Here is a 12,230-nt window from a genome sequence, read left to right as displayed (position 1 = left end):
AGCTGCTCTGAACTTCCCAGTTGCAAACAAAAAATATTTTTTGTAGACTGGTGTAATCATTAGGCCTATACGGTATGTAACGATGAGGATTTTTAGTTTTAAGTGGTGTTTAATGATAGTTTAAAACCTTTACCCATGAATCACAATTCTATTAAACTATTCAACCGCCTCATGAAGGTAGACGGGCTGGCCAGTTTTAAAAAAACAAAAATGGACTTCTCTGTCGACGTGAAACGTAAACTCAACAGCCTCCAACTTGCACTTGCTGGCGTTGCTTCCACGAAGGCATACAAACAGACCCTGGAAATGGAGCATCAAGCATCGGCTCCTGGTTTGGTTTTAAAAATCCTGGCGTTGACCAAATGAATGTGTAAACTTTGCTTCGTGGGCAACACAAGCAACCTTTTTACGCAGCCCAAGTGCAGCCATCCCAGCGAAATGAGCTTGCGTCTGCAAATGGCGAGCAACAGCTTCGTTTGACACCAAGAATGACACAAAGTGACACCAACTTGAAGCCGATCGACAATGACCAACTCATTCACCAGCATATTGTTTTATGGACAAAAAAAAAAATGCCTGAATGAAGTTATGAACGTTACAACAGCGAACATGGCTAAGGACGAACTTCCTATATATGTGGTGGAAAAAGGAGATTCAGAAAGCAAGACCACCAGTTACAGAGTGCCAAGGCGCAGTCATGTCACCTGAACAGCAAAATGTGGATTAGGGCCACAGAAAAGAAAAATAAAGAAATAAACAACACAGGCCTGTTTTGTGATTAAAGCCAGTCTCATAGATGAAATTGGAAATAAAACGCGATCACGTGATCCATTGTTGGTGGAAAGAGAAGAACATAACAAGTGCGGCGGCACATTCAAGCCTGTCCAGAGGTGCGTTTGAATGACCAAAGATGGCTGTCTGTGTGTGTGTGTGTGGAACTCGTCAGGTTAAATGAACAGCCAGACATTTATGTAGGCTGCACTTGATCGATTTGCTGTTTTACTCGTCCGGTTTACAAGCCTGACGTCCTTGAAAAGAAAGAGGAGTGAACTGAAGTTTTTCTGCTTCCAAGTGTTTTTTTATTTTCATTTTCAGGCGGTTTGCACACTTGAAATATTTAAAGTAGTATCCACAAAAGTCAATTGTCATTACGCCAGTGACGTAGGAAGGCGGGTGCGGCCCGCACCAGGTACCAGCTCTGAGGGGTGACAAAAAAATTGCCGGTTTTGTATTAATGTGCCTTTTTGTTACATAAAATAACATGTCAAATAATTTACATGGGCTTTAACAATCCCTAATTGCAGCAAATTGTAGGTGAACGATGTGATGCTGTCACGATTTAGTATTATGTGGTGCGTGGGGGGAGGGGGTGTTCTGTCTCGTTTCTTTTAAACTGTGCTGGTGCTCAAGTAAACAAACAACCAGTCCTGTGACTCATTGTCTCATCCCTGCCACAAATATATCATCGCCCCAAGTCGTTCTGTGCAACAAGATGATATTTTTAACCCGAACATCATAATAATATAGTCGGCACAAAACATTTTAGACAGTGGGGTGGGTAAGTATTGTCCGCTCTAGAACCGACCATGATCGTTCTACGAGCGAACGGACAATATCTCCCTCCCCATCCTACTATCTTAAGGCCCCTATACATACGAGCCGGGACACACGACGAAATCATGTGTCACAATTCTGGTTAATTGGCGACAAATCAGAGGCCAAGAAGGGGCAGTATTGGGAAATTATCATTGGCGTTCTCTTGATCTGTTCTGTTGCATCATATGAGAGGAGTTTTTCGAAACTCAAACTAATCAAGAATTATCTCAGATCCACTATGAACCAAGCACGACTCTCTAACTTTGCCATTTTGTCAATTGAAAAAAGTGTAGCTGAAGGTATCAATTTTGATGACGTAATTTCAAAATTTGCAGAACAAAAAGTTAGAAAGAAGAGATTCTAAGTATCATGTTAAAGTACAGTTTGTTGGATTAGAGCCTACAGAATGAAACTCTTATAATAATAATAAAGTTATGCACTAGGTACTATCACTATGAAAAAAGATTTCTTACATTGTACATTAAACTGGCTTACTAATAAAAAGGAATTTTACTTTTTTTATTCATAAAAAATTGTTTACAAAATAAATTAACATTATACCCTCTTTACTTAACCAATTGAATAAAAAAATTGCTTTCTCAATAAATTTCATTTTATATTTTGGTGCACATGGGGGTGACAAGTTTAAACTCCACACCGGGTGCCACCAGACCTTGCTACGCCACTGCATTACACAAATGCTTTTATTACAAAGACTGACTGCAAAAATCAAGAATAGTTCATGATATATCTACTCTATATATTTAAAATCCTAAGCCTAAAAGTGCAACGATATTGTGTGACATTTTTGTCATGCTTTAAATCGGCCTTATTTTAAAGCCTACATATGTTTCATATCATTCTTCTCAGAATTTATCCAGCTTTCGTGTGATGTTGTTAGATTTTCAGATTCTTATTCCGTTTTTAAAATTATAAATTAAAATATCAAGAAAGTTGTGGTTTTTAATTTCAATAAATCATTATTTAAATAATTTATTTTAATTCAATAAATTACATTAGTTTTGATCGAGTAAACTCTCTTTCACATGAACAAACTATTAAAAAAATAACCTATTCATAACACCAATGTTTGTATTTAGGTGATTTAGTTAGCCGAAGGTCGAGTTATGATGACCCATTTCATACCACTTTTATTTAAAAAAAAATCACATGAAAACTAGTACTTTTTTTAAAAAAAAGTATCTATTCTATAAGAATATCAGTTAAAACGAATGGATCGTTTAGTTTCTTATAAATACTCATCGAGCATAGTGGACCTCAGTTTAACAGGAATACTCCAGTCGGTAAGAGTAGATATTTTATTCTAATTTCATGATTTTTACTGTTAAATAATAATTTTTCTTTTACATATTTATAAAATTTCGTGATTCTGGTCACAACTGGGGGTTGGGTGCCAAACCAGGGGGGCTTGTAAAGCAAATTAAAGTGCATTTTCTTTCTGAATTTTTTTTTTGGAGGTGGTCCGTGGATCAAGTTTAGAATCCATCTTTTTGACACGGAATAGTGGTGCCCTGCAGATGCATATTCTCTTTATTAACATTTATTTAAACCTCGTTAGATCTTGCGATATTGACGTTTGTCACTTGCTGGTAGGGTCGGACGCAGTAAGAGGAGAAAAGTCAGCTGCACATCGTGTTCTGTGGGTTCGTTTCAAACTGAAGGACAGATGCCACTTGGTATGCCTTGGAGACCCTCTTCATTTTTATCCATCGCCTTTAGCCTCTATTTTTTTGACAGCCTAAGAAGCCATCTTCGTCATTCCTTGTACAACTCTTGTCTACTGCAGTGTTCAGGTCTTTCATTGCTGGTAAACACATGGGTTACATTTTTTAGATAAAACTTCATTCTTGAAACGGGTTCGCCAGCCAGGAGTTGAGCCTCCCATGTGTTCACCTGTGACACGTACTTGTCAAGTCTTCATTTCTTCTTGGGCCTCGCACTCCTCAAATGAACGTCTCAAACATTCCCATGGCAGCCACAAATCACGCGTCTTTTGTTGAGATCTCGCAGAAGAACCAGTGATTTGTGTGAACGTCGCTATCAGGACCGATTCTGCAAAATAGTGCAACGACTGCTGCAGCCTCAATGTCCCGCATGGCCTTCTCATTAAATATGATAAACACCATTGATGCCCACACCCAATGCTGCCAAACTGTGAAGCCCACCTTCTCCTGGTAAGACTTAGCCCACTGGTAGAAGGTAAGACCTCCACTGTGTGGGCCTGAAGTCCTCGACCCTGCCTTATAATTTCTAATGTAATGTGATTTCATGCTGTACCTTACTTAACCAGCATCAAGCGCTGCAAGCAGGTCCTCCAACTTACAGGGAAAATGTGGGGGTTGGTGGCAAGATTGGCACTCCAACCACCATAAAAAACCTGCCACTGTTCCAGTGTGGTGCCGAGGTGTCACCCGCTGCACTCAAGTCCCCATCCAGGTGGTGCAGCTTGTGGTGGGTGCGGCAACACACTAATCAGCGCCTGCTCCCAACCTCCTCCTCCTTGTATGCATCATGTGTTAACTTAAAGATCTGAAACAATAAAATCACAAAACAAACAAAAATACGACTCCATGGTTTTCTGCAGTAATGCATTTTATTTTCTCCCACAAACACTAAACACACAGCATGCAGTGACTTCTGGTGGGCCTGCTGTCACACAAGAACAATTCATTAAGATGAACACCCAGAACGAGTCATGAGAAGGAATTCAATGGCAGACGCTGCGTTTGACACTTGTGTCGCTTGCACTCCATTTCATAGCACTGACTCGGACCTCAGAGTCTCACAGAGCAGATGAATGGATGTGCAGCATTACAGTTCAGTCCGTCCCTTGATAATCTGCCAAATTCATGTTTACTCGGAAAATTTGCTTTGGGTCAGTGGATTTGGAACGTACTCTGACTCCCATCACTCTCTGCACTTTGTGTTAGATAGATAGATAGATAGATAGATAGATAGATAGATAGATAGATAGATAGATAGATAGATAGATAGATAGATAGATAGATAGATAGATAGATAGATAGATAGATAGATAGATAGATAGATAGATAGATAGATAGATACTTTATTGTTGTAGATTTCATTTTAAATGGATTCATTTGACATTTTTGCCCATCAATCAAAGTGAAAACATGTTCTCAGAAAGGTTTGCAATTTAATTAATAACCACAAACTGAAATCTCTCATTCATACAAGTATGGGGGTGTGTCGCGTTTGCTCTAGAATTTGATTGGACATCACTTAGTGAGGTGCACACACCTGCATATCTAAGGCCTCACAATTCCAAATGCATATCAGGACAAAATCGAAACCATGAAGCCCAAGGAAATCTCTGGAGACCTCCACAAAGAAAATGTGGAGAGGCACAGATCAAAGTACAGATATCAAGCCATTTCTAAAGCTTTGAGTAGCCTCAACAATTTTGAGATGGAAGAAGTCTGGAACCACCAGGACTCTTCCTAGAGTTGGCCATCCTTCCAAACTGAGCAACAGGACAAGAAGAAAGGCTTTGGCCATGTAGCTGACCAAGAAACCAATGGTCTCTCTTACCGAGCTTCAGAAGTCCTCTGCTGAGACTGGAGGACCTGTCAGAAGGACGGCCATTTCAGCAGAGCTCTGTCAGTCAGGTGTTTATGCCTGCGTGGCTAGATGGAGGCAACTCTTGAGGAACATGCACGCAACAGCCCACTTGGAGTTTGCTCTGGTTTGATGCTGAACTCTTTGGGAAGAACCCCAAGAGGTATCTCTTTTGCCATCCGTACAGTGAAGCATGGTGGAGAGAGCATCATGCTACAGGGGTGCAATACAGTGGCAGGGTCATGGAGAATGATCAGAACTGAGGGAAGAATGAATGCTGTCAAATACAGAGAGAGGTCCTTGAAGAAAACCTGCTCCCTGCAGAGGGCACGTGACTTCGGAGGGGGGCGACTGTTTACCTTTTGGCATACCAGTGACCTAAAGCACATAGCAAGACAATGCTGGAGTAGCTTTGGGACAAGCCTTGGATTGTCCGAGTGGGCCAACCAAAGCCCAGACTTGAACTCCAAGAAACATCTATAGAGAGACCTGAAGATGATGGCAGTTTGCAGACACTTCCCATCCAATTTAATGGAGCTTGAGAGGATCTGCTGGGAAGAATGGGATTAACCAAAAAAAAAAAAAAGCCCAAATCAAGATGTGCAAAGCTTGTAGAGACTTAGCCAAGAAAACTCAAAGATGTACCTGCTGCCAAAGGGTCTTCTACTAAGTACTGAATTAAGGGTCTACATCATTTTATGAATGAGGTTTTGACTTTTAATACGTTTTTGATAACCTTTCTGAAAACAATTTCACTTTTGTCATTTTGATTTAATGCGTGTATACTGACAATGTCAAATGTATGCATTTAAAATGAAACCTACAACACAAAAGTGTAGAGGGTGAAGGGGTCTGAATAATTTCTCAATCCATGGTATTACTCCTGTTATTCAACAGTGTAACCACTTGCTACGATTTAAACATTAAACCAATAAGACTCTAAACATCCAGCTTGATTTGATGTTAATAGGCATTCTTTATATACAGTATATATAAAAATACACATTCAGACTCATTACTGCATACAAGTTTTGGTTCAAGTCCATTTGGTAGTAAAATATGCCATGTAAATTCTTTATTATAAAATAATTATGTGCCAGTATAAAAAGCCATTTAAAGACTAGGCTATGGTCGCCTGATAACTGTAAGGCTATGGCATTGAGCAGGTTAATACTTGTGATAAAATGCAAATATCTGTTAGGATAATGAAGCCCAACTCCTCACACACACACCTCCACAGACCTTTCACTTTTCTCCGATTACACTATGCCAAAGGAGCAGGGTGCAAAATATTTACTGCTGTATGAGCAAAAAACAACACCACACACAGTCACACACCTCCATTCATTGAGATAAATGGCTTAATTAAAAAAAAAATTTTAAAAAATCCAATTATAACAGACATTAATGTTAATAGTCAAATGCATGGCTTAACTCAAGTACTATACTCTTATGGCAAGCATAGCATGTATACGGTACTTAAATTGCACACATGAGCTGATGCACATTCACAAATAGGTTGTGTAAACCGAAAAGTTTGATGCGCATTCCTCTGTAGATACTGCAGGACATCATGGCAGGAGAAACTCTCATGCTCAGGCCAGCATTTGCCTCCCTATTGGCCTTTTTTTTTAATCTCGCTTTATATTTTCACTTCCATGCATTCACACAAGTGATCTCCTGTCATGATGCCCCCTTAAATTTTAGTTTTGAGAAAAAGCTGCTTAAAATACTCTGGAAAGAGAAGTGATTCCTTGAGGAATTTCAAGTGGCACCATAATAGAGAGAATTCTATCCTAAAAAGTCTCACACATCTCCAAGAGACTTGATCTATGCTGTGATGTGCCGTGCTGTTTTTATCCTTCTTATGTCATATTACTTCATGCTGAAAAACAACACAACTGAACAACAAGCTGCACTGTACATCTGGGTCAAGGGACAGATGATACGCAACTTTATTCTCACATGAATTTCTCAGTAAATTAGCCATTTTCCTATGTTAGAAGTGTATTAAAAAGATCCATTCTATACATTTCCTCCATTCATTAAAAATTAAGTGATAATGTTGTCTTTTCTAGTTTCTTAACACAAAGTGAACAAATATAATGAATTCCGGAACACGACGCCCAAAAGTGTAACAAGCGCCACTGAGTACTGCAAATGCACATCAATCAGGCTTTGATCCCATGCTTAGCTGCAGGCACTATATGGTCACTTTTACTGTTTTAAGACGTCAAGTGTGATAGATAAGGCGGCCGTTCACTCCTGCTTTACACTAACAGTAAAACAACACGCAATCCGTATCCTACTTTCTGATAAGTTATTGTTACGCTTGAGCAACTGCTGGCTGATTTGATTTTCATTTGGAGCAAATGGATTTAAAGCTAATTTTTTTTTTTATTAAAAAGCACTTAAAACAAATAATTGACATACTAAAATCCATGCATATTTTGTTGGAAGTTACAAGCAGATGTATCGCAGGTGCAGAATTAACTTGCACAGATGTGATAACATTTTTTTTTTAGTAGCAAGAACAGTATAAAATATACTGCACAATCATAATGTACAACTGATTCTTATTTCTTCTCTATAATACCAAACAGAAGCCTTCCAATACATAGGCTGGCAGTTTGTATGGTATCAAGAACCCAAGGAGAATGCCACCTTACAATTAATGTAGCACATTCGTTTTAATAGTTCCTACCATGTTTCTTCAAACACTAAAATAGCAATCTGTTTCTGGTAGACTAATTTCATAAAGACCAATAAAATTACACACTTAAAGAATAAGTGAAGGTTCCCATCCTGCACAGAAAAGACAGATAGACACACCGTATACATATGAAGTAGACTGGACAAGCCGCTCACTCTTTCATGCAGGCATGCACGCATTTTCTGAACCCTCGTAGCCCAGTGAAGAGGCGAGAGGAGCCAGGCGCCTATCCAACAATGTCGAATGCTAGGCAGGAGCATGCCCGAGGTAGGCCAGCCGTTCCTCTTGTACATTTATTATACAGAATTGTTACTTAAATACACATAGCTTAGAAGATGAAGAAAACAAACAGAAAGCTATATTCAATGCAGCAAGCCAGCATTTTCAAATCACTCTGTAGTCAGAGTATGTCAACAATACTTTTTATACGGAAAACAAAAAAGCAGTTAAAAAGAAAACAAACAAAAAAAAAAAACACCTGAAAGATTTTAACTGAACATGGTTCAGATTATTGGAAATGTCAATAAACACAATGCCATGTAGAAGCATTTACTGTATACCCAAAACCTACCAGCGCCAACACACAGTGCCACACAGGTAGAATGAAGGTTATATTATTCAAGAAGGTGCTAGGACATTATTTCAGGCAGCATTTTACCTTGGCTTTTGTTTAGGGATGACTCCAGTAAATTAGGATGTTACCCCAAAAGCCAACAATACACCCCAAAAAACAGCAGATTTAGAATTTGAATACATATTACTGAAAATGAGCTTAGAATACTGTACTGTAACTTCACTGTGCCGATTGACATAATATCCCAACTAATTTTAAAGCCAATCCCCCCAATCCAGCATTTTTTTCCTCCTGTAATTGAAAATTCTGCCCATTTAAATAAAAATAAATGATAAAATGTTGCCCAAAATATCTTTAATAACAGTTCAGTGTGTGCCAATATCTACTGTACATTACATATATATTTATATATAAAAATCTGTCATTAATTTAAAAGATACAATTTGTATCAACAAGAAAGGCGTTTTCTGGCTATCAAGTGCAATGCTGATAGCAGCTACGGAAAACTGTACAGTGGCCTTGGTGAATGTTTCTCGAAAAAGGGACATTCTCTGCCTTGTCCGTAGTGAGTAATGACCATGGGGAAGACTAAAATCAGAAGTGCTTCAATGCTATGCAGTGTTATAAAAAGTTACAAAACTCTGTAAAAAGGAAAGAAAACAGACAGCTCAGAATAAGTACAGTTCCACTAGCAACCAAAAGCTGTCCTCTTTAAAATGACCAATACTGAACAGAATCTTACAAAGGCTGACATTTTAAATCTTTCTCATAATCAGGAAGGCAGGAATGTCCCTTCAACAGACTGAAGACTTAGTAAAACTTTAGAAAACACAAGTTTGCAGAACATGTAAAAAGGAATACGGAAACCAATCTTTTCAGGCAAAATATCATCACAGATCTGACAGGAAAGGAAGCAGGATCTGTGAGCAATTCAGGCTTCTCGGTGAAGTGAAAGAGCTGCAATAGCAGCTAGCAGAAGCCCACAAGTGAAATGCCAGGAACATCCCTTACTAAAACTAAGGTACACAGACATCTTGTCTGATAACTACTGCTAAATGTATGGCAAGATTCAAACCTCCTAAAAAAACACTCTGTCACTAACTTTGTAACAAACAGACAATACTGTACAAAAAATAATTATCATAAAATAATAACTTATTCATTTAGGTAAATAAAATTAAAAAGTACTACAGTGCTTTATAAACACTTTGTTGCATATTCTCAAGAGGCTTCTTTTTGCGATTGCAATGGTGTTTGCTCTCATTAAAAGAAAATAAAAGTAGCACACAAACGTAATTAGACCACAAAAAGTACATTGAGAATAATAAGACAAACACAAATACAAACAGAATAATACGAAAAACTCTACCCTTTGGAACAAGAGAGGGACCTTGTTTTCTTGGAAGCTGACAGTAAGAGCTGTGTTAACGCACCTGAACACATTGCTCTCCTCCATTTAAAAGCGTCGTTTAACCCGCCTGAAGCGGACTTACTCTAGCCTGGCTTGCCATCTTATAAGCTGGTGTACAGAGCTGGAAGAGGTCTGCTTACCACCCTTCCACATGCTACATGAATTTTAAGCACCCCCGCCATAAAGGCCTTTCTTTTTATAGTTACAGCAGTATTCAACTACTGCCCAATCCCAGGCCAGTCTTAAGGCTGTTAGGCTTCTAGTGTGATTTCACAAAAAAAAGTGCATTAGTACAGTCTGCTTACAAGACTGGCAAAGCAAAAGAGTACAAGTAAAACGTTCTAATCACGCATTAGCTTCCATTACCCTGAAACAAATGAGTGGAGTTTCCTTTTTAAAAAATGATTGCCTAAACTTCAAAACATTTCTCAAATTAGATAACAGAATAAAAGTGCCTCAGATCTTGGATCTCCTCTGCAGAGCAAGCTTCCAAAAACAAAAAGAAAAAAAAAAAAAAAAAACTGTGCTCAATCAGACAACAGAAAAGTGCAAAAAATAAAAAAACATACACACAATGAAATCTGTAAAGTCAGAGGGTAGCTGTCACCATAATTACATTTTACCTCCTAATGCAAGCTTATAAGGGTGAGAAGATGTCACATATTTCACAGCATGGCATGTCATGTAAGGAGATAACGCTGTGATGACGTAGTTTCACAGAGACGTTGTACAGATTTCAAAAAATTGGTTGCCTGCAACAGTGTTTTGTCAGTGCAGACTTTAAACAGTAGAAGAATGCTGCCGAAGCAATCCTTCCTCAAAATTAATGCTGACAAACAGAAAGAAAGAACATTCTGTATCTTCTGTGAAGTGTACATATGTGTTCAATATCCTGATTGAGATTTCTCTGCCAGAATGGCAGCAGCCAGCTGCTGAGCATCCATAATATCAGGATTTCTGTTCATTACCAGCCGCACTAGGTCAGCTGGGAAGATATTGCAGAGGTTTACAAAAATTTTGTCTCGAATATCTTGGTAACGTGAAGGGTTGGAGGGTTCTTGCTGGGATAAGTTGCGACCCCATGGCATCCTCCAAGCCTGATCCCTGTTCTCAGGTAGACTTTGGAATGTGAACTGCTCATAGCAGGGTTGGGTGGGCTTGTTGGGCAATGAATACGGTTGGTGGTAGGAATAAGCATCCATTCCATAGTTCAAACTGTCCCAACTCCCAAAGCGCTCCTGACCTGAACATGGCTTCCTTTGTCTCAGTGGAGTGCTCTCATAAAGGCGCGAGTCTGAGATACTATCAATTCTTGTGGTAACCAAAGCCCTGCTTAGGTGACATGCCTGATGAGCTTGCTGGTGAGTTTGTGTGGCATTATACTCACTTGGACAGCTAGAGCGTGCACTAATTGCAGGATGCTGCAAATTTGGTGGAAGATACGGAACAGGTGGCTTAGGACGAAGTTTAGGTTCTTCTTGTCCGTAACTCTGAACCCGCGTCAAAGCATCATGGTAGTTATGGGAAAATGGCTGTGATGAAGCACGGCTATGAGGGTGATGATGGTGATGATGACACTTGATGTTTTCATCTACCAGTGGGTCTGGGGAGCTCATATAAGACCGTTCATTGTACCCTACAAAAGAATCACTGCTGCTACAGCTCATACTCCCCTCACTACTACAGTCAGAAGCAACAGAACTAATTCGATCAACATTGAAGTGTCTATCAGGGCTCTGATGTCCTGAAATACTGAGTTTGTTATAGCCACTTATCATAGAATAATAGCTAATGTCACCAGGGGAATCACATTTGGGATACTGCTCACTATATGATTTTGCCGTTCCGTGGTTTTTGGACACAGTCATAGGTGTTCTTTGTTCCTGAGAGTAACACAGAACGGAAGGAGGAAGGACATTATTTAATGGAGGAGCTGGCTGAGGTTTTTGAAGGGGATTATTATTTTTATTCAGAAGTGAGGGAGCAGAGCGAATTTCAGCTTTGGTTTTGGCACTTTGCTTTTCTTCTGTCTCATGGGAAACAGTCCTTATACTAGGATCTGATTGCCTCTTTGGAGCTGTGCGTTTGACGTCAAAGCTGCTCTCAATTTTGCAGCTGTTCGGCATACTGTGACTTTTTACAAGACCTGCTTCAGTAATAGTCTTAGCTGCAGTGCTTTTAGCACTGGCTCGAAGCTCATCAGCTACGGAGCGTTGCGGCTGTGATCCTCTTTCAGGATGGTAAAATTTGCACTTGTGTCCATATGTGCACTTCTTCCCTAAAAAGACAAAGGAAAAATGTTACTATAGTTTCTGGCCCTATTCACTTTAAATGAC

The 12,230-nt window shown here is 39.3% G+C and overlaps 1 protein-coding gene across 2 annotated transcripts in view; it reads right to left on the bottom strand.

The window, feature by feature from the left end:
* Positions 1 to 4,201: 4,201 nt before the first annotated feature.
* Positions 4,202 to 12,230, bottom strand: part of LOC114650766 (probable ribonuclease ZC3H12C) — a 101,834-nt gene continuing 93,805 nt past the window's right edge. For both annotated transcript variants that reach the window (XM_028800606.2, XM_028800605.2), the window contains exon 6: positions 4,202 to 12,172. In XM_028800606.2, coding sequence (XP_028656439.1) covers positions 10,779 to 12,172 — 1,394 coding nt within the window. In that variant the 3' untranslated portion in view covers positions 4,202 to 10,778. The remainder of the gene's footprint in view (positions 12,173 to 12,230) is intronic.

Source organism: Erpetoichthys calabaricus, chromosome 4, assembly GCF_900747795.2.
Source record: "Erpetoichthys calabaricus chromosome 4, fErpCal1.3, whole genome shotgun sequence".
NCBI lineage: Eukaryota > Metazoa > Chordata > Cladistia > Polypteriformes > Polypteridae > Erpetoichthys > Erpetoichthys calabaricus.
This window is presented reverse-complemented; position numbering and strand designations above follow the sequence as displayed.